General features: G+C 32.2%; 1 protein-coding gene across 4 annotated transcripts in view; it reads right to left on the reverse strand.

The window, feature by feature from the left end:
- LOC130895309 (facilitated trehalose transporter Tret1-like) overlaps positions 1-24,762 on the reverse strand; it is a 66,102-nt gene that overhangs the window by 23,715 nt on the left and 17,625 nt on the right. The window contains exons 1-2 of one of the 4 annotated variants that reach the window (XM_057802530.1): positions 13,189-13,386; positions 2,366-3,736 (exon numbers count right to left, since the gene is read on the reverse strand). The exons of 1 other annotated variant lie outside the window; for it this stretch is intronic. In XM_057802530.1, the coding sequence (XP_057658513.1) occupies positions 2,379-3,736; positions 13,189-13,318 (1,488 nt within the window). In that variant the 5' untranslated portion in view covers positions 13,319-13,386 and the 3' untranslated portion in view covers positions 2,366-2,378. Of the gene's footprint in view, positions 1-2,365; positions 3,737-13,188; positions 13,387-17,050; positions 18,432-24,762 lie in introns of those variants that run through there. 2 more of the 4 variants (XM_057802532.1, XM_057802534.1) reach the window with 2 other exon arrangements.

Raw genomic sequence — 24,762 nt, forward strand, 5'->3', positions numbered from 1 at the left:
AATACGCTCCATACGCGCAGACACTTTCAAGAGAGAAATATTTCTATCTCACTCCCATCTCAATTTATAAGATGAGTGAGGGAAAGGCCGACGACGCGCTTAAAAAATTGTTTGCTATTTTTCAGCAGTAATACGTTAAAAAAAATATTCTCACTGCTTCTAATATTCTTTTCTAACTCATTTTTCAATGAGATAAAAGAAGACAAACATACCTGTTGTGATCTAAGAGAAATTTCTACCTGTTACGATGAACACAGCTGGCTTACCTGGTTTTTATTACAAATCAGGGTGTGCAATACTAATAGTGAGTTTTTTTAAGTACTTGGTAATTTTATTTGAATTATATTCATCAACTAAAAATGTTTACATTAAATCATAGTTTGTGCACTTTATTCATGTTTATATCTATTTCGGCAACATTCAATTGAGCATCCGCATAATGCCATAGATGTCAAGTTCAGTTTCAAACACGAGCAAGGTTTTGTTGCACAGTTTTTTTTGCAATTGCACGGTTTTGCTAAATCTCCAGGTAATGGCAGTTTTGTGATATACTGAGGCCTTATTTGGTTATCACAATGAACATAACCAAAACAAGATAAATCTAACAGTTCATATTAAAATTGATCAGAATTCCTCCAAACGTGAGCCTGAAATGAAGCTCGTAAAGTATGTAATTTTAAAGCATCTGACGTATATGGAATTTTTGACAAACTTATCCCTTTTCCTAATGTACTTTGAAATACTATTTTACGTGCTTCATCAACAGTCTTTCCCTCTTAGCAGTACGCGGTAGGAATATTTTTTTTAACGTATTACTGCTGAAAAATAGCAAACAGTTTTTTAAGCTCGTCGTCGGCCTTTCTCTCACTCATCTTATTCATTGAGATGGGAGTGAGATAGAAATACTTCTCTCTCGAAAGTGTCTGCGCGTAGGGAGCAAATATTTAAGTTAATTTGTTTAAGATTTGATAAAAAATTAAAAATTGCTAGATCTCAATTTTTTATATATATTACTTAATTCTGGAAAATTAAGACTTTTTTCATTCGAAATATTGTGAAGAATATAAAAAAAATTAATTCATTGCAAAAAATGAATTTTTTCTGGCTTATTCAGTTTTTCGTTGTTTAAACAATAACATCAAGTGCTATCTTACACTTTTATAATCAGGAACACCTCCCGGACATTTAAAAAAAATTACGACTTAAAACAATTTTGCAAACGAATGCGCCACTATGCTCTGGTCTAGTTTAAAAGTTATATAAGAAATATGAAAAATGTTTTTCGTATAAAATTTAGATAATTGCTGGTTTTCTAATATTATTTAGTATTTAGAAAAATATTTCGTAGGAATGCATTAGTTTATAACAAATTATGAGTTTCATGGACAAAAGAAAATTATTTTTGTTGTAATACATAATAACAGAAAAAATGATTCCTTAATATAAATATTTAGTAACCAAAAAATGTTAATTAAAAAAAGTTTTTGTTAATAAAAATTTGTTTAGGAAATGATTTTTTTTTAAAAATCATTATTTTCATCTCATCAGGGATGGAATTCCAAAAAAAAAATTTTAACAATCGTCTAAGCAATGCATTTGTTTATAGTAATCATTTAAATAATATTATGAAGCTATTCATAAATAAGAAAAGAAAATATTTAAAATAATTGGAAAAAAAATTTCCTGATGGCTATATTTTCATAATTTTTTAAGCCTTTGATTTTTAATAAAAAAGTGAAAAATTAAAATTTTTGAATTTTTCCCTTTTAATATCAGCTCCATAAATCAAAAAATTTTGATATTTCTAGTTTTGGAATAATCAGCATTTCTATGTTAACGTGTGATTATGGAAATAAATCAATTAACCAAAGCATATTTAATAAAAAACACGTGGTACATATTTTTTTTTGACGGATTATTGTTTATTGATATGTCTACTTGGGAAAATTTTTTTTCATTCCTTAATATTAACAGTTAATCAGTGTCAGCCGAACCACGTGTTTCCCTCCTTATTTTCGCTGCCAAATTAAAATTATAAGCATTCTCGCTACAGTTCCGCGAGGCAGGACTTTTTTTAAGAAAATTTTTTGCTCTTTAAGGATCTTACTCCAAATGTCGATGATCTCAAATATTTTTTGAAATATTTCAAACAAACCAAACCCCACATTTTCATTTTACTTTATTGTTTCATTTTTTTCAACTTCTCTTGGAATTTTGATAGCTTGTTCTACATGCCATTCCGAATAGAATGAGACCAAAACATAATTTTCGGTGGTCCGAGTCAGATTCTGAACGATATGGGACTTGTGAACGAGACTATCAATATTTTGATAAATTTGTTATGTTATAAAATGAAACAAAAATATTTAATTGGATTTTTATTTGAATACTTTATAATTTCTTAACATATCTTGTATTTCGACTATACTTTTTCCTTTGGTTTCGGGAAACACGGCGATAAAAATCAATGCTTGAATAAAACAAGTTACTCCAAAAATCCAGAAACAAGAATAAGTGCCTATACACTCGGCTAGCAAAGGAAAAATCGATGAGTATCCTGTGAGGGCGAGATTTGTGGTTATCGAGAGAAATGAGAGAGCGCTGGATCTTAGTTCAGGAGAAAATAATTCGCTCATCACGGCCATTGGAATCGGACCAAGACCAATAGAATAAAGAAGTACATATAATATAATACCTGCCAATGTAACATATTCTAATTGATCAGCTACAGCCGATTTAGTAGTTTTCAAATAGAAAGATATTCCTACAAGTGATACCATTACACCAGCTCCGACAGAAGAGCAAATCAACATCAATCTCCTACCAGTTTTTTCTACTATTAAAGAAGTTAATGAGAAAGTGAGTACTTTAACCGTTCCAATGATAATAGATATAGTATTACCAGACAAATCTGATCCCAAATCATTGAAAATGGGTGCTAGTAGAGGCATCATAACGGGCACTCCGGAGAATGACTGAGCAAGGATAGGCAACGCAGCTAAAATCAATCCTATTCGCCCTTCTTTCATAGTAAAAAGTTGTACAATATTAATTTTACTAGTTTGCTGAGCCTCCTCTTTTTCTATTAAACTTTTATTAATATGATATAAATCGGTTTGTAATTCTATATCAGTTTTATTATTTCGCAGCTTTTTCAACGTTTTGATGCATTCTTCTTTTCTTCCTCTTGATAAAGAATAAACCGGACTCTCCGGAGCAAATAGAAAGCATAGAAGAAAAACAAATAACGGCGTTGCTAATATGAAGGTAAAACTTCTCAAACTGAAATAGCTTCCTGTAACATAACCATAAAGTTGTCCGACCGGTGAAAAAATAGACATAACACAGCCATATTTAGCTCTATTGTGGTCTTCACATATTTCTGTTATATACACTGGAAGGATTCCCCAAATTCCAGCAGATACAGTTTGAAAGAGTGTCAAAAATATTATTATCAAATATATATTATTACTATAAGCTAGTCCTATGGCGCACAACAACATAGCAAGACCGAGAAGATGCAAACTTCTGTTTCTCCCTAATATGTCTGATATTTTTGGTAGAATAGCTCCACCAATGAGAGAAACGTATCCCGGTATACCTACCAATAAAGTTATTTCTGTAGTTGTTATGACGCGTCCTAATGGATTAGAATCGAGATCTTCGGATTTCATTTTTACTATCGCTGGTGAAGGCCATATCCAAAATGCTGATCCCTCAAGTTGTAGCAGTACAGCTGAAAAAAGTGGAAGTTATAATCTTTTTGAATATATCATGTTGCCATTTTCAGATTTTTTTAATACTGTGAAGTATAATGGCAGTTTCAGTACCTTTCCAGTGCTATTTAAAGATCTTCTAAAAGCTATGATTAATTGAGTCAATACAAAAATTTCAAATTCAAGATCCGCCTGGAAGTAATTGTAAAATAATTATGTATGTATATGAAGATTGCTACTTAAGTTTATAAATATACAAATAAAAACAAATATAATTTGGATAAGGCTTTGTTTTTTACAAAATATTTTTCATTAAGATCAATACACTTTTGTACGAATTGTCGAAACGTTAATCTCGCAATTTATTTTTGATCTTTGAGAATAACAAGAAATCATCAAGTACCAAACAAGGATGACCCATTAATTCGATGTTTTGACTATTCAAAAACGTTTTTGTTTGAGCTGATGTGTGAGAGCTCGCATTTCGTCGTAGATAATAATTGGCTTCTGAGATTGGTTTCCCAGATGTTTTCGAACACTTCTGGTGAACAAATTGACTCTAATGGAAAGGTGTCTTTTAAAGCACGACGATTGAATTTCTCACCATTTCTTTGCACCAATCAGCTTTTTTGAGCGATTGTCACAATATGCGGTATAAAACGCGAACAAATCTTTTTGACAGTAAAATTTTCATGCAATATTGAATATACGCGAGTGGAACTAATACCCAAGTAGGCCTCAATCTCACGGTATGTCACATGACGATCTTGTAATATAAATTTACGCACAGCATCAATGTTTTCTAGCACAACAGCCGATTTTGAGCAACCTTCACGAAATTCATCCTAGAGCAACCACGATAGAATTCGGAGAACCAGAGAAACCAGAGAAACACAGTTACTCGAGATAGTGTTTCATCACCAAAAGTCGATGCAATTTGATCGGCATACTGCTATTGGTTCAATTCACGTCAATAATCATAAAAAAATAATCGCACGAAAAAAAAATTCGCGATTTAATTCAATTTTGTGACGAAGATGAATGATCAAGTTTTTATAAACAACTAGAACAGCACTCGTATCACAACACTTTTTCTATTAAAAATGTTACAACTTTAAGATGCCAATAGCATATTTGACATTTTCATACAACATATTTGACGTTTTCGTAATAGTTTAGGATTTCATATATTTAATAATTTCTGCAAAAGCGAAACTCTTTATTAATTATTAGTCAGTTTATAATTTTTGTATAATATTATTTGTCACAAGTTATGTTTCTGGTTTCGACGACTGGAACAATCAGACTTCTGTGTAGTAGTAGTAGTAACGAAAATACTTTATATGCGAATAGAAATGTAAATAAATAGATTATGAGATATTGGAGTGATGCAAAATCTCACATGTTGTGTCAAATATATTTCTTACTATCGATATCTTAAAGATATTTTACATTAATCATTGTTGGTAAGAAATCTTTCCATTGGTAAAGCGAAACGAGAGTAAAAAGTGACGTTTCTATGTGTAAGCAACAAATTGTATTTTGTGTTGCCTAGTCACTAGTGAAAAAAATTGTGATAGCAACAACTTTCTATCCACTTGCTTAAAACTCTTTTAACATTCCTACTTCAAGAGCAACAACGTTTCACGAAAACACTTTGAATGCTGCAACTTTCACAAACATCACAAGCAATACTGCTTATCAATATCAGTAATTTTGTTTTTAATAAAAAAGTCCTGAAAATGTCTCTTCTTATATAGATATTAATGACTAATAATCTGACTTCTGGTTAGAATTAAATAATATTGAAAACATCATTACAATTGAAATCAAAAATTATTATAGATACATATATGAATTGAAATACTCAATTAAAGGTTTGTTATGCTTACGAGTATAATGCTAATAATATATTATGTAATAAGTTGATTAATTTGTTAAAAGCTTTTTCATACTCATGTTAACTAAAAACTCGTGTCAAACATTTACTTCTAAACACTTGCTAAACAAATAACTATTATATATTCATTGCAGAATAAGATACTTCACTGTTTTATAGGATTTAAAATTATTGGTAAATATGATCTTGTGATGTTATTTCTTAAAAATATGTCACAACCTTCAATGTTCAGTTTTCAAATTTCTCCGGTACGTAATTAGTTAGCTGGACTTATATTTTGATATTCATAAACCGAAATGGATTGGTTTTGAAAAATATTCCAATAAATAGAGTAATGTAGTGAAATAACTTTTGTCTCGAAAGGAAACAAAATATTGATAAAGCAATACAGGAAACTGCAAAGAGGAATATTGTGCTTACATAGATTATATAAAAATGTAGAGACCAGCTAAGGTAGAGTATTCACAACCACAACACAAAGAATAACAATAATGATGTTCCATAATGATCCTTATCCAGGGGCACAACAACGGGGGATGTCCAGGCTGTCTTGACACCCCCTGCAAATAAGTGTACACCTTTCTTTAGAATTTTCCATTAAAACAAAATGACCCATTTTAAAATTAAACTACGCAGGTAAACCCACGTAACTCAGGGCGCCTTTACTATAATGTTACAAATCTGCTCAGCGAATCATGAATCCCAGTAGTGAAAGCACAGACTTCAATTGATTCTCAATTGATTATTTACATATTCACAGATCTTAAAAAGTATTTTATTTAGAATATTTTGAACTCACGCTCGGCAGCAAGTTGCAAGTCTATATGCGTCTTAGAAGCAAACTTTGTAATAATAGAAAATAATTTTAAGGGTCAGAGATACGTTTCAGAAGTTGCACGACTTTTAAACTTTTAATGACATGTCCTTCATCTTGTGAAGCTGAACGCAGTTTCACTGCATTGCGAAGGCGCAAAACGTAGTTACGAAGTATCAGGAGTGAAAAAACATCAATTAATTTAGCAATATGCCACGTTCTCAAACACATATTAAATTACCTAGACGCCGTGGCACTAACTTAAAAATTGAAATTGAATGATTACACAAAGGCAGTTTCGGAAAAATTTGATAAAAAGATGAAGTCTCATTAAGACAAACTCATTCAATCTTCTTACAACAATCCATTACTTTTCAAAAGATACAGCGACGTTCAACAAGCCCATTGCAATCGTAATAAACCAATGTGACTACCTTTTTTCAGTCATTATACTCGTAAAGAATTCGCCCCTTTGAGAGTTAGGTTTTCAAGCCCTTGACCTCATCACAATCCTGATTTGACAAATTCAACTATGAACAGAGATTTAATTATGAATAAATCAACTGAAATTATAATTATGATCGTCAAAAACCGAGATTTGAGTGGATAGTAGAATGAAATATCGAATACTGAAATAGGCCAAATCAAGCTTGAGATTCGAATGAAAGTAAAATATGAAAACTACTCCTTTGAAGAAGCTAATGATTCTGGATCGTCTTTAAATATGATTATCATATATACACAATTAATATCCTCCTTTTATACAAATGAATTCCATTATAAAACTCTGTGCCTATAGAAATTAGAAGAATTTTTGTTTGATTCTGTAATATGGCGAATATTATAGTAATATTTACAATATTGTCAGATCTCTCGTATAATTCCACTAGAGTCAGCTACAAACTCTTATGGATTGAGAATTTCTTTTTACTTCTTCTTCAAAACTCCTAATATAATTTCAAATGTCAGAGTATCAGCGTTTTTTTTCTTTCTTCTGTTGTTATATATTTGCTGTTATTATTCTATTCTGTATTTTGTGATTCGTTACCAAGGTTTCCCTTCCATATATCAAGGAGTGCGCCTTATCGAGTTGTATACTTTCATTCTTATGTTCTCATCTATTTCTTTTATCTCGAATCTTGCCTTATTTAAAGCATTCGCCGTTCTTTCTCTCTTCGCTTTCTTTATATATATAACTTTCATCTTTTGTGAAATGTATTCATTTATGTATATGTGATAACTTTATTCATTCTTTGTTGGTTCATAATCAAGTATTCCTCATATTACCTTGTTTGGTTTTTGGTTTATTACCATCTTCTTCCATTATTTGATGTTCACTCCTATTTTCAGGTAGATTCATGGATAGAGACAATAGAGTCTTTATTCGGTTTTTGTTCTTCTCTTTGAATGTTTCTTATCCCATATTTTGCATAGCTAGAATACATAAAAGAGGACTAACACTATCTTCTTGCTTTATTCCTATCTCAATTACAGTCTCTTTTGATCTTCTTCTGGCTATTTGAACATTTTGTTCTTATATAGTTCTTTTGTTAGCTCGATAGAAAATTATTTCTAGGATGAGTTGAATGCAGCTTCTATATCGACAAATTCTTAGTGCTGTTTTTTTCCTATAATTATTTCAATATATATTTATTGCCTATCGATTGTTACTCTTTCCTTCATTAAATTTATATGTACTTCTCTTATCAGTGTATTTCCTTATCTTCGTTATGATTCTCGTATGAGTTTTTGAACCAACCGATAATAAGGATATTGCTCTGTAGTTTTCACACAAGGTAATCTCCTTTTCTGTGCAGAGGTATCCAGTCTCAGGGTATTTTGTAAATATTACATGCTAAATGAATTATATTCAATTGTCATCTCTTCCCTGTGTACCCTGAATATTTTATCATCTCCTCTTCTATGTTGTCAACTCCAATTCACTATATTGACTTTCCTTATTGCTACTTCCAATTTCTCTTTCATGAGTTCTGTTGTTGTTATCGTATCTTGGTGTAATTTCGATTTATTCTCCAATTATTCTCCACTTTTCATGTTTCCGAGTCTATGACTGAATTTTTCTTTAAAAACGTTTTTCAAAGTGATGAATCGTACTATCATATTCACATATACCCAATCGAACCGAGAGGAGTTTGAGAGTAAAGTATGTTGTTCATGTTGTTATTATGTTGTTCGGTCATTTTTTATGAGTAAATTGGAGTTTATGGTTGAGTATATTTGAATTTGTAACGTTGAAGATGCCTGGTCAACAAAACAAAGCGTAATCATATTTTCAGAATTATAGTCAGGCAACATATTATTAAAGCTGGTGTTTTCTTGTTGGGTATTTAGTATTTAGGAGAATTATTAAATATTAAAATATAACTTTGCATTGACAGTTTTCCTAAATATGTGAATTAACAGATCATCTGAGATAAATATCAGAATAAATTTTTTTATAACCATATAAATATTTTATATTCGCAATTGCCAATCATTTATGAATTATTTAAATTCTTTATAATTATAATGAAATCTATAAAAATTCATGAATTTTTCTTGATTTGTTTCGATTTATTTGTTTTTTGTCTTTTTCAAAATGGATGTGTAGTATTTACTATTTTGTGGTTTTCTATTTCAGTTTCATTTTTGTGATTATTTTAATGGATTTCTAATCTACTTTCACAAGAAACCTCATGTATACATTTTTAATTTAGTTTTTTGTACTAGACCGCATACATAATCTGATAATCTATTTTGTCCTTTATGAATTATTCTAGTTCATCAAAATACTTTGATAACTGTGGATAAAGTCCTGATAAGAAAAGATGTTTAACATTTTTATGCTCGGAATGTATTTTATTTGTTGTTTGATTATAATATTTGCTTAAGCTCCTTTTGAATAATTATTTTTCCTTCAGTCCATTATACGTATATGGAAATTTAAATTGTGATAATAGAGGACATCTCCGTATAAAGCTTCGATTAGTCTCAGTTTTACCGATACAAATATCTAATTTCTATTCTTATTAACACAAAGTATCTTGTTTTGAAGTATTTTTATATAGGGTATTTCGGAATAGCACTCAATCTCTCGAGAAATGATTTTATAGATAAGTATAAGGAAAAAAGTTGATATAACAATTCCTGATCCACCAATAATAGGAAGCAATATTGAATGTCTCGGGTCTGAAATTGACATACAAATTTGTTTGGTCTATACCTATTTTGACCTTAAAAATTGAATAAAATAGGTTTCAGTATCTGTAATAGTTCTTACGTTAACTGACGTAAAATACAATAAACTCAACTCCAAAATACACTTTTTTTACGTTTGGAGTAAAATAACTTCGGTAAATGCTTAATAAATGCATTAAACTACTTTCAAATAAAAATTAATTCTGAAGAGAATGATAAAGAAAATACAAGTTGAGAATATCTTTGTGTTACTGAATGAAAATCATAACAAAAATAAGCAAATTGTGTAAGTAACCTTACATTTAACGTGGTTGTTCTGTTACAGATCTGAGACCTATTTTATTCAATTATCCAGGTCAAAATACGTATAGACCAAACAAATTTGCATGACAATTTCAAACTCAAGACATTCAATATGGCTTCCTATTATTCCGAGGGTGAATTCGGGTGAAATCTATCGCTCACTATAACTCGCTTACGAAGCATTTTTGGAAGTTTCGTTATACCAACTTTTTTCCTTATAGTGACATATAGAATCATTTTTCGAGATATTGAAGTGTTACTCCGAAACACCCTGTATAAAAGAACTGTAACGTCAACATGCCACCAAAATTCAAAGAGCAATTTTTGTTACATACATATTGGAATAAATTCATCTTCATATAAACGCAATTCGACCTATAACATCTATTCCCTTTTCAAGGTGTCGAACCAAGAAGAGTCTTGGACCTCACATAATGTTGAAATTCATGTTTATCAATATTGAGAAAACGGCTAAGATGTTGGAAAAACAATTCTTGTTGCACTCCAAATATTACGACAGCCTACTAACCATTGAACCGATTTATGATAGACTGTGTCAATGAAAGCAGAATTATCAATTAAAACATTAGAAGCAGTAAAATAGCCATATCTTCCATCTCCTACTCGATCTACTTTACTTTCGAATGTTTTCCAGTTCCTACACTTAAATTTAGAAGCTAGAGCTAAACAATAAAAACATATGGAAGAAGAAAAACCAACGTGACTTCAACGTCCCGTGAATCCTATTTTCAATACAACCAACAATCTGAGTTGAGTGATCTGACTCTAGTCGACAACGCTTCTTTTCTTTAAGCAAAGATTCTGATTTTTTGTTATCACCACCACATAAACTCAATCCAAATTTTATATTTTATATCGAGAGTGTTTTAAAAAAGGTGATCTCGTCTCTAGAATCGATAGAGCTACTGGCAACATTACATTGAAATTTTATACGAATATGTTTTGGAAGCTGATACATCCAATAAATTTGGTTTTATGACTGACTCTTATAGAAGGCGCTAGTTACATGGTTCGTACCAAGTAGTATTGAACATTTTCAATATTAGATTTATTGAGAAAATTTCAAGTGAACTCAAACATCATTCAAAACACTTTCAAAACTAAAATGCGTGCGGGAAAGTTGGTTAAAACGCACGGTCGTAGAAAAAATATATTTATAGCCATTGAACGACGTTGTCGGGTTGCGAAATCTAAAAAAGTAAATTCTGGTAGGGCAAGAACAACAGGACGCATTAGTAAAGAAGATATAATTCTAAATTTAGTTGATCAAAATCCAACAGTAAGAGTAAGGAGGACAAACAAATACGTCTTCTTCAAGTACTTGGAGAATACGTAAAGAGCAACAGCTATATCGTTATCATTACAGACAAGTCCAAGAGCTCTTATCATACGATCTTCTGGTTGGAGTGGATTTTTGTCACACATTACAAGAGAGGACAGTCCTCAATACAAATTTTTCAAACTGTATTTTTTTTACAGACGAGGCCACTTTACACGACAAGGTATGTGTAATTCTCATATTGCACACTATTGGTGTAATGAGAATCCACATTACCATCACTCATTTGAAGTTTATGTTTGAGCAGCTACTTTAGGTAACAAATTAATAATTTATCACATTTTACCTGGAAATTCAAATAGTAATATGTACCTGGATTTTTTAAGCTAAATTGTTCTGCACCGCACTTCGATTGAAGGTGTCGTAATTGGTTGAGTAATCATTTTCCGAATCGATGGATTGGTAGAGGTGTAGAAGCTCCGATTTATTGACCTCCTTGGTCATGCAATTTTAATAAGAAAGTTAATATTACAGAGGTAAAATCACTTTAAGAATTGAAAGAAAGAATTCAACATCACTTTAATGACCAGCTATGTGACTCCCAACCATTTAAAAGATTAATGGATTCTTTAGAAAAAAAAATAGACTTGTGTATCCGTGAAAACAGATGACATTTTGAACACCTAGTCTAATTAAATTCTATTTAATGTTATCTGTCTTTTGTCTAATTTTTTTTGTGATTTATTTAATTAATAAATTTTATCAACTTCATAATAGCATCGGCTATTACTTCAAAATTTTCAAATTAAAAAATTTCGAAATCGGTACACATTATCGAGTTTTATCAACAATAACTTTCAGGTGTAAAATTTAATGATGTTTGGATTCAATTAAAATTTTGCCTAATAAATCTACTGTAACTAGCGCCCTCTATAGGAGTCAGTCATAAAACTAAATTTATTGGATGTATCAGCTTCCAAAACATGATCTTATAAAATTTCAATACAATGTTGCCAGTAGTTGAGGCAAAATGGTGAAAAATATGTATAGGTTTTTTCTTCAACGCCCTTTATCTGGAATACGGATGGCGTTACGAAAATTTTTTATTGAGCAAACCGCAAATATTCTTAGTTTTCTATCTATCCTAGAGACGGGATCATATTTTTTTGGAACACGGTATATTTGCAACATTATTCAACTGATTGGAAAATAAAATCCATTTTTACCACTCCTATCTAATTGTAGAGTTATTGGTATAGCTGTAATTAAGCAATATTGGTTTGCTGAGACACTCACGACCTAAAGGCCAAGAGGCAATAATCTTGGACCACTCATAGTTTGGAACTAACCTCCTGTTAGATTATTTTGAATAAGTCATAATTAATCAATAGAATTTGTATGTTTATGACATTTTTTTAACTATTATTTTAGAAATAATAAATTCAATAAATTTTAATCCAATCATATTGCTAAGAACACCATCTCCATATACATCTCCTTTATATTTTCCATGATATCACAATCAGACATTTGTTAAAGAGACAAACTATGAATTGTTTAGAATTATTTAAATAATTTCATGGTTGATTGAAAATAAATTCGTTTCCATAAAATAAAATATGAATCAATGCAAATTGATTCATATTAACTATTCTCACTATTGTATGTTATAAAGAGGTCAGAATCGTTTTTTTGAAACTACAGTGAATAACCGGTTAGTAACCGATAGAAGGCAGACATAATTTGAAATACGATATTCGAGCCATTGTTTATTATAATAATTATAATTAATTAATCCCCTCATTATCATTTCACGAGTAATCATATGCCTCAACAAAAATATAATTTGAATAAATATATGAAATTTAACTTAATTTTATCAAGATGAAGAATTGTAATAATGAGCAAATCATTATTAATCTTTGATCAATTATAATAAGTACCATAAAATACTTACCTGAGAGTATCACAAACCGCAAGAAGATGGTGTCAGATTTTTTTCGAACATTACTAGGACTCAGTTTAATAATATTTTCTGCGCCATCGCTGGGTACATAATTCACTTCTTGTAATGATGAATTTTCCATATTAATGCAAATGATATCATATCTGTGCGGCGTATACTATTGTACTGTTTAAGTCTATAAACTATGTCGATAAGAATGAATTTGTACCCATTATTATATTTCACGTTAAACCGATGTTATAAAAATTAAGAATAATTACACCGACATGTTGAAATGATTTTACAGATATGTATATATGAAAAATGCATGGAAATTTGAGAAAAAAATTTGATTTCTTGAAAAATTTGCACATGTTATTCAAAAGTTTGACAAGAAATAATACAGTGCACTAAAATTTAGAAATGTGAAAATTTCATCCACTATATAACTCCGATCCTTTAAAAAGCGAATTTTTCTTTTTCACCAATAATAGAGAACTGTCCAGCAACAAAGTATCGTATACACTACGACCCAAAGGATTTATTGTGTCCTCCTTTCTTTCTGCGATACTGGAGACCCCTGTATTCACAGCTGATCCATCAATCTCACTCCTTTTAAAAAGTCGAGGACGTAGGTTGTCCCAGTAATTGGTTTTGCTCCTATCTACTTCCTTTTCCAGTGCTTTTTCCATTGTTCTATAGCTGATACTACAAAAGGGTTCGGGTCCCATGGAGGGTTTGTCTGCCCCCACTTTAGCGAGCTTATTAGCTATTCCATTTCCCTTCGCTCCAGTATATCCCGTAATCCATTGTAGGGTAATTTTATTTGTCTTACCTTGCTCGACTAATTTTTTTAGGCAATCTCAAACGAGTTTGGATTTTATGATATTGGACTAACGGACAGAATTATGATCTCCTGTTTGCGATACTTCGTCTCTAGATTAAACCGAACACATTTTCAATTGCATAAATTTCTCATTGAAGAATGCTTCGTGCGCTGCCCAGACTTTCAGAGTGTTCTGTCTTCTAATTTTGATTCATCCGTATACCATTTAAAGGCATTTTTGTTCACTTCTTGTGTTGTGTTTTGATCCTATTTGCATTTACCGTTTATTATTGAAGTTTTTCTCAAGACTAAAATTTTCTGGCATGATCCAGGGTTGGTCAATATGAAGGAACGGGTTTTCTTTGATGATCCCGTTTCTGAGCATTCTAAGTAATGTTTTTTTCTGCCGCGCTTTCTATGTGGAGAGTTATCTAGGGATATCTAGAATAACTTCTAGTGCAGCACTTGGGCAAGATTTTATGGCCCCTGTTGTACGTAAGCAAGCCAGTTTTGATACCTTTGCGAGATTGTTCCTTTTGGTATTCAGACTAGTTCTAGTATCGCAAATCACTGCCCAATATGTGATGATTGGTCTCAGAATTTCGATGTACATCCACCGTAGAATCTTTGGGTTACAAACCCAATTTCCTTCCTGCAAAGTGGCAAACGTCTTTTGTGGCTTTTCCATGTTTCTTCCAGAGAAGTTTATATTGTGAGTCCCAGATATTTCCCCTCTGTTTTCCACTTGATCACTCGCTTATTAAAAGTGCATCAAATTTTTTGGTGGCTATGACTAACAGTGAACTCCTATTCGCTTTAAGTTTCAGATTATAATATATAATATAATATTCTCGTTTGTAACATGTAACATGTAGCAATGAGGTTATGAATCTCAAAGAATATTATTATACTTTTTAGCATTTGTGAGTTATCTCAAATTACGTTAACATAAACCAGCCAAAACACGGTACTAAGAAGCATTGTTAATGTCCTTTGGTATGACAGAAATAGTAACCATAGGGACTAGAAAATGGACACCAGTACCCAGACTATTGGAACATTTGCTGAGAGTCACGAGCAACAGCAATTATACCACATCAATGCAATGTCAAGTAATCTTCTCGACAATGTTAATCTGACCAGACTACTCAATTGAACTACTAAACCTTTTGAGTTGATTTAACGTAGTTCAGTGTGAAAGCAAAGTACAGTGCTAGTATACACGATGGTACTAGTGTAGTTGAGTTGGTAGAATTTGATGGATACTAATAAGTAAATCATTTTTTGAAAGTATCAAACCTTTACAGAAACCGGGTAAAGAGATAATGACTCGTTACAAAACACAATATGATAATGGTAGAGATAGGAAAGGAAATCGAAAAAATGAAAACACACACACATCATCATATTTTTATCATGATTGTTATATTGATTCGCGTGGCAGTATAGACGCTAGACGTAAAAAATATCAGATTCCAGATCCTTTTCTGGATACATGTGAGAATACATGGACTCATGAGAATATTCCACGAATTAAAAAGAAATTAGTCAGCAACGTACGTAGATTGCGAGAATTTGTTTCGTGCAACATTTTCGCGAAAATATTTTGCTGTATACAACTGGTACTCAGTCCGAAACTTTTTTCACGTGTACTCGCAAGTAGATTTTGTCATAAACCACTCATCAGTCGGTAATTATACGTGCATCAGATAGCTTTGCTTCTCGTGTTTCTCGTTGTGTAAACCATTTCTACTATTTTGCGCCAAAAATGTACGACCTCATTGAACTTAAACTTGAAGGCAAAAACTGAATCATTGATGGGTGTGTATGAATTTGAGTAAATTCAAAAGGTTCCGCTGTTCCCTAAGGAGTCTGTTTCTATGTTGGAATCTCTGACGAAATATGTCTTTCGACCACCATCGGCGTGTGCTTTCTTTTATTTTGTATTTCTTTTGCTATTCAATTATCATTATAGTTACATATTCTGTCGGAATAACAACAGACTTGCTTGTCTCTCATAAACTGGCGGCTCACCTTGTTTTTGCTTGTTAACCCGAAATGTTATGCTCCGTGTACACCATTAGGCCGAGACAACGATTCGTGAAACTGTTGCGTGAAACAATTTCGCGCCATCTGAACACACCTTAACGTGAAAAAATTATTTCGCGGGATGTCTTCGGGAAACTATACGAAACCTTTCGGGTTCTAGGCGAAAATAGCGAGAGCTATTAGTTTGTGCGAGACAATGATGCAGCTAACACCAAGCGCGCCCAGTGCACGTATACACTGGGGGCAACACGGAAGGCAAAGTACATTGATGCGCGATCGAAAACCGACTGGCGTAGACTCACTTATATATTCGCGAAACAAGCGGGGTAAGTTAAGCTAAAAGTTTCCCGTTTATCACATTCCACATTTCAGTAACGAATCAGAAATCCTTTCGTTATAAATCTAGTGAGTAATATGGATGCGGACAAACAAAAAAACTTTTTGTGGCCAAAAAGTAGTTTTTTCATAAGCTGTTTTGTAAATACTTCAATACTTATATAACGTGTTTAAACTGGAAGCTTATGCTCTTTTTGCATATCATGAACTTCTTTTGGAGGTCGAAGACCTCTACCAACTCATTTAAACTTTTAAATCGCTCATATTATTCCTAAATTGTCTACAAATAATCGGATTTTAACATTTCGTAACCTTCATTTTCTGCTTATTAATATGTTGTTTAACATATATGTTTCACGACAGACATTGTATATAAAGGCTATACTAACGAGCAGACTGATAAAACGAACTCAAATTATCAAATTAATACTGCTTGTCACATGAATTAAAAGAGATACTGCTATAAAAATTATATAATAGATGTAATTCAATTATTTCAATTTTGTGTTAAGGTATGTTTTATATTTATGAAGAAAATATATTCATAATTCATAATAAATAATATATTCATAATACCGTAAGCTGCAAATTCTTACAAATTATCTTAGAAATAAAATAGGATTATTTCTACTCGGGATTATTGATATATTAATAAAAAACACATTTTTGTAATGTTTGTTGTTTATTTATTCTCTATTTGGAGTTATCTAATAATTTTTCAAAATTATTTGAATCTCCACAATACTTTTTCCTCGAAAATCTGGCAACAGTTTGAATATCAAGAAAGATCCAAGAAAGCAAGATACCCCAAACATCCACATGCACCAATGTGTTCCAATCGTTTCAGCTAATATGGGATAGAGGGCAGTATAACTGGCCATTAAAAGTCTGTTTGATGTAGAAATGACAGCAATGGCAGTTGCTCTTACATCAGAAGTGAACAATTCACTCATTATAGCCATTGGAACCGGACCAAGTCCAATTGAGTATGATACAAAATAAATACATACGAATACCACCGGTGCCCATTGGAATTTATCGATTAAAGGTGATTTTATGTCTTTTAGATAGAACAATACACCTAAACACGTAGCGGATATACCAGCTCCAAAAGCAGATATAATAAGCATTGGTTTTCTTCCTGTATTCTCGATAACAAATGTAGTGAAAATAAAAGTAATAAGCTTCACTGTTCCAACAATAATAGCTATATTGTTACCAGATATATTTGAGCCGGAATCATTGAAGATTGGTCCCAAAAGAGGTGTTATTACTTGAATACCACAAAAAATTTGGAGAAGAATTGGTAGTAAAGCCAGAAACAATCCAATCCTACATTCTTTAGAGTTGATCAGCATCATCAAACTGAATTGTTTCTTTGCATCTAATTTTAAAATACTTTTCTTCAAATTATTGAAGTCATGCTCTATTTCAATGTCAGTTTTATTACTTCTCAATTTTTTTAATGTCTCAAGACATTCGTCGTATCTTCCTTTTGAAAGAGAGTACGCTGGACTTTCTGGTGCAAATAAGAATAATAATGAAAAGGGTATTAGAGGTATTCCAATTAAGAGGGTGAATATGCGATAATTGAACATCGGTCCTATGATAAGACCATACAATTGACCAATGGGAGAAAAAACAGTCATTAGGCAACCATATTTAGCTCGGTTGTGGTCATCACATATTTCTGTTAAGTATAATGGAAGTATTCCCCATACACCAGCACAAAAAATTTGCACCAGACACATGAATCCGATGATTGAATAAATATTATTACTAAAAGCTAATCCCACAATACTGAGGAACGTTCCCAGACCCATAGCTTGTAGACTTCTTCTTCTTCCCATAAAATCTGCTAATTTTGGTAGAAAACAGGCTCCTATTATTGAGACAACTCCTGGTATTCCTAATAATAAAGATGTTTCTAATGTAGTTATGTCTCTACCTAGAATGTTCTCATTTGTATCATTCGAATGTAACTTAATGATAGCTGGGGACGTCCAAACATTTGTCGCCGAGTTAACTAACATCAAAATTATTCCTGAAATATAAAACAATTAAACTATACCATCTTGTGCAAATTAAAGTATATAAATTATAAATTAATAACTTCCGAACACTTTTCTAAATCTATGTTGTGTTCACTTAATATTTTCTTTATTCTATTAACAATACTCACCTTATAAGATGAGGCTAAGAAAATTTGATATTATTAAAATCTACTTGTGAGTTGCAAATTATATGACAAATATTAACTACATGTTTATAAAGCAAAAATATTAACAATGGGTGTAAATCAATTTCCCAAATTAGAAGTTATTTTTAAAGATAAGGACTCGAGAATTCAAGTTTTTTTGAAAAGTTCTTAGCCTACTGTAGAACCAAAAAAAATTTAAATGTCAAAATATTTTATTATTCAACATATTCTCCTCTCAATTGGATACATTTATTACAGAGTACCTGCAACGTTTCCAGAGCTTTCAAAAAAAATGTTTCTTCTTGCTCTGCAAACCAGACCTCCACAGCTTTAATTACCTCCTCGTTGGAGAAAACCTACGACCTTTTAAAATTTTTTTCAGTTGAGGAAAGAGATGATACTCGGACGGAACCAAATTTGGTAAATAAGGGAGGTGTTTCAAGCACTAATTCAAACACTAAATCACGAATTTTTTGCATGGCAACATGAGATTTGTGTGCAGGGGCGTTGTCCTGCGAAAACAAAACACCTTTGGATAGCTTTCCTCGTCTTTTCTCTTCAATTTTTTCAAAATCAATCATGATTACTCCATGGCAATCCCAAAAAACTAAAGCAAGAACTTTTCCAGCATATTTTGGACACAAACGTTCTTAGGTCTTGGAGAACCAGAGTGTCGCCATTCCATCGATTGTTGCTTTGTTTCTGGATCGTAGAAATTTACTCAAGTCTCATTCATAGTAACAATTCGGTTTAAGAAGTCTACAAATCGAGCACAAATCAAACGCGATGCTTCTACCCTTGCACGCTTTAAGTCAACATTCAAACATTTGGGGATCCATTTTGAAGCAATTTTTCTCATGTCCAAATGGACGTGAACTATATGATTTACGCGTTCGTATGAAATATTCAGTGCTTCAGATATTCGTTTTAGCCCAATTCGACGGTCTGATACAATCATGTCATGAACTGCATCGATATTTTCGGGGTCTGGCACAGAAACTGGCCTTCCCGATCGGTCATCATCTTCAATGGAAAATTTACCTCTTTTGAAACTTGCAGTCCAATTTTTCACGGTCGCAAACGAAGGACATTGATCACCAAGGCTATTAAGCATATCTTCGTAAATCTGCTTACCTCTTTTAAATACAGGTACTTGATGATGGCTCGATGCTCCCATTTTTCGATTTTCACAATGTCAGTAGACATCTTTTTTTTTAATTTAGTGCGTAACTCTGGTTTACTTTTTTGACGTCAAGCTTTACACTGACACTTCTAATAAGTTATTGTTCGTTACTATGGTAACGCAATATTTTGTTTATGCTTGGATCTGGGTCTAGGCTAACTAGATATAAATACATCCTCGTATGATGCTAGCTATAAATATGTTGTCATTTATCTAATCACTCATTTAATTTGAAGACGTATTTGAATTTCATTGCTGTGCTACATGGTCGTCGATCCATTTAACAGATTCATTCAACATTTTCCGAATTGTTGTGATTTTCATAAAATAAATCATCACAAAACTCTATATTAATAATTAACAGGCTGTACTATGACGACTGAATGGGAAAATAGTGTATGATGTAACGAAGTTATTATTTTTATAAAACGTAAAAGCCACGATATCACTGATTTTACATGGAAATTTATATTTTTATATTTCTATTTATATTTTTATATTTCTGTTATTGTTCAACGTGAAAATATGAGTATAACCAGAAAATAGCCCAGCTTAAATGTGAAATATAGTTAGGTTATAGGGTTGTATTCTCCCCCGCACTCCGATTCTCAAGTAACCGTAGCCAAAGGTGACTTCACCTTTCACACCGCTAGAGAAAGGGAAACGCATCAGCAATAAAAGAGATGGTACCTAGTCGAGAAAAAGAAGTAATTCCACCGTCCTCCTCGACGTCGACCAAGGAATACAATGTAGGTATAGTCCCAACTTGAATCCGCGCTGGTCCAGCGTATTGGTGTATAGGGTAAATACCGGTAACAATTTTTGAAAGATGAAAGGCAGTTTTTGAAGAGCCAGCAGCATTTTTCCACACAGCGTACAACGAAGGCAAGATATGAAGTCAGTTGAACAGTTCTGCGCCAGTCCGTCCGAACATAAGTGAGAGAAGCACAGGTAAACCAATATAAGTCATTAACTTGGGAAAGGTAGGTCAGTAATAGTGCTTACAAACAACCACACCGGACCGCTAACCTTACATAAACAGGAGTATTCAAATCTCAATGGTAGTCGTGTTAGCGCTTTGGAATATACCGATTGTAACTTATTTGGTATTTATCAAGTAGTAACTAAAGGGTTTTCGTTTTGGCATCGTCGCTTTTCCCAACTATTTTCAGTTATTTTGATATGTCTTCATGTATAGATTATTTTTTTTTTTCAGATGTTAATAGAAGAAAATGAGTTCAACTGTTATTTCGTTTTCTTATACGACACCGAAATTGAAAAACTACGGAGCACTACAGTTTATTTCAGAACGGTATAGAGTAATAAAATCTCATTAGGTATGCAAAAGGACTACAGAGTGACCCAACGAATATTTAAGCCAATTTCATAGTTTGGCATTGATTTCATTGTAAAATTCTTTCTTTTTATCAAGTGCAGGTAGTACCACCCGGGTTAGGGTCATTATATGGGTTTAGCCTATTGTTATCCATTCACAGACTCTGAAAATAGTGTTCCAAAGGCGTGCTGGTAGGATACTCGTAAAAAGGAAAGCTGAACCTGAAATAGGGTTGGAATTAGGCAGAGGTACTAATAGAAGGTTAAACGGTACCTATTAAACGCAAAACGTAACTGTACTACAAAATATTTCGATATTGACACTTCTCTTACGCAATTACTTTAAATTTTAATATTACAAACAATACTATTTCAAGACCTACACCTAAGGCCGACTCCGAAATTGAGCCGAACTGGACGGAAATCCCCATGTTATTTTTTATTACTCTATACCTTTCTGAAATAGACTATCGTAGCATATACCTAGGCTACTAATCCAGGAGGACAAGTAAAAAATGTTCAACTGGCTTCAGCGAATACGTCATCGCCGTATTGACCCCTCGAGTGTTTTATTTTCTTCATTGACCCTGCTCGGAGCAAGTGATATATACCACGAGAAAAAAATAACGCACGAGGCAACCCGATACCTGAACTTTGGCGTCAAATTGACACGTTGCAACAAAAGGACGATTCAATAGAATGCTCCGTAATATTGAAAAATGGATATAATAAAAAAATATGTTGATTTTTATGTAACACGAGTTTTAGAAAAATCGAATAAATTGATTTCTATTTAAGTGCAAACACAAGCTCACAACATAATTTTAGTAGTGATACATACATTTCACATAAAAATAATGGTTAGGAAACAAGTATATCATAGAATGCTAACAGGCACAACATGTAAATTAAAATTTGATGTTTTAAATATTTATTGTCAAACAAACTGATTGAGGATTACTATCATAGTTCGTGTAAATAGAAATTTAGGGACATAATCAATCCTCAGTCCAGCAATTGATGGGTATGATTAGCTGTTTATTAATCCATATCGTAGAAAATCTTCAAATACTGAAAAGTATGAAAAGCTGTAGTTATTGTCTCAGACTGATTGGTAGCTTACAATGCAGACTATGACTTTTGTTGAAAAAAGTCTCTACTTAGGAACACCATAACCAACCAAAGTAAAGGTAGAACTTCTCGAAAGGAAAATGTTCAAAAAATCAATAAAACTTACGAAAAAATTTTGAAAAATTGAATGAGTCGTCTACCAGAAAAAAATATATACTTGGAACAACTTGAAACATTAAAGAATGTTTCAATAATCTGCAAGAAAATAAAATTAATGCTGAATAAAGTTGTTTCTAAATCGTTACAATGCTTTTCGTATCAAATATCTCTTTTCCTGATGTCCCTATAGCGGAGGGAAAGTTTTTTTCTTAATCCGTAATCTTCACTCAAACAACGATATCAAACCTCGAACAAATTCTATAGTTGTTCTAGATTATCAGGATGGCTTTTAAAAACTCCTCAATAAAAAAACGCCACAATGCACAGTAACAACTATTTTTTAAATAATAATTTTGTTCATCTAAGAAGGAGAAGAGTATTTACTTCTTCGAGTGGATTGTCAACTCAAACCTCATCAGAATCAACAATGATTTTTGCTTGATCAATGATTTTAACTCGTATACTAGGCCACCTATGAGTAGAATCTAAAGGGTTTTACGGAAATTATAACCTGAGTTCAGGTATATCAGCTGTGAGTTGATAACGGAGCTTAACCCAGAATAAAATTAAGATCACGTCGCGTTCAAATGTCGGTGGAAATTTCCAAATATTCCATATTTATATAGTTACATAATAAGTTCTATGTTGAGGATTTGTTATTACAGAGCTACGATTTACACAATCTGGTCCAGGAAATGACGCATTTTGGCTCGCAATTTTTGCGTCCCGGATTCATTCGAAATTTCCACAGACCAATGCTTACCGAGACATGGCACGTTGATAGTTATTTTTTTTTCGTTAATGGCATAATTTGAAAGGTTAGTTTCCAAATAATGGGAAAGCTTTGCATTTTTTGGAGAAAATTCAAAGAATCTTTTGTAAAGTAGTAATTAGAGTTTCTAACATAAAAACTGAGCGAATTATGAATAAAAAGTCAGAGTTCCAGAAAAAATCAGTAAAAACAACCCCCTAATGTATATGTATTATCAATACACTCAAGAAATTTGACAAATGTCAAATGAGTTATTTTAGAAAAATTGGAGTTTACACAAACGATTTTTTGCAATTTCGTATTTTTCAATCTTTACTTTAGAATCCGAAAAAAATTATAAAATACTAAATTGTAGCTTGTTAATTTTCCTGTATGCAAATTTTATTCACAGTGTATATTTCACGAGATATAGCCGTTAAAAACCTACATTTACAAGCGAACATCACCTTATCCAAGCCCTTTAAACTAACTCCATTCAAAAATTGAGAAATTTGATTCACACAGTCTTACAGCTTTAAAAAATTCCTACAAAATCATGTTAGAAAAAACTTACTATCACTAAAAACGAAGGAGCTATGTTTATAAAACCTATCCATTTTTTTTGGAACGCTTTGTAGCGTTGTTAACTACTTTCCATTTTTTCTATTCAAATCGAGAAAGAGAGAAAAAGGAACATCTGCTAATGTGACTGCGTGTGTATATGTACAGTAGAGTGATAAAGTAGTAAAGCTTTTCTCGAACATATGCGGTATGAGCATTTCATAAAAGCCACAACAAAAAACAGTGCAGTGAAGCTATCTTCCTTTCGCCTACTGTTGATTCCTTGAACGAGCACACAAAAGAATGATTTTACCAAATTCAACTGTGGCTTGGAAATGGAAACATCCGAACAACAGATTAGGGATGGCATTTAATTGTTTATCACACCCCGTACGGATGAACAAATCGCCTGCACCAGATGAACTTTTAAAAATGATTTTTTATCAATGATAAAAAGGGTGCGGTACTTTATGAGGGTGCAGAAAACCAGCAATTGAAGAGAACGAAGACCACAACGACTTCGAGAGTTGGATCAATTAAATCATTTTATAAAAATTGCTAAGTTATCAACGGTGGCGTATGAGGGCTGAAATATTATGAAATTGTATGCTACAGCATGAAACAATCCTTATTTAACTAATTCAAGCCAAATTTTATTCAAGTTAAGGATTGAAATGTTATTTTATAACTTTTTGCAATTAGGGGTAGTTTTCACTTTTAAGAAACAAAAAGCGTGTAACTGTACAATATACAAAATTAATTCGGGGGTAAAGTGAACCTAATCTCAATTTTTTGTACAATTTTTTTAACCCTATTTCCTGGACTACTCACAAGAATTTTGCATTGAAGTTCAATACCAGTAAGCTATTTTTATGTGAAAATTCCGAAAGGTATCAAAAAATGTTTAATGAAACCATAAACAAATGTAACAACCCATCAGCTGATCGCATACACCCTCTGGTCAACAAAGGTATAGAGGATCATATTGCATCACGAATTTGATGAAATTTAAAGCGTTCATCGACTGTTTCATTATAAACTGCCATAATCAATCATTAGAAGAACTGTAAGAAGCAGACGATAATTGAATGGAACAATTTCAATTTATCAAGAAC

The sequence above is a fragment of the Diorhabda carinulata genome, chromosome 6 (genome assembly GCF_026250575.1).
Source record: "Diorhabda carinulata isolate Delta chromosome 6, icDioCari1.1, whole genome shotgun sequence".
NCBI classification, from domain to species: Eukaryota; Metazoa; Arthropoda; class Insecta; order Coleoptera; family Chrysomelidae; genus Diorhabda; species Diorhabda carinulata.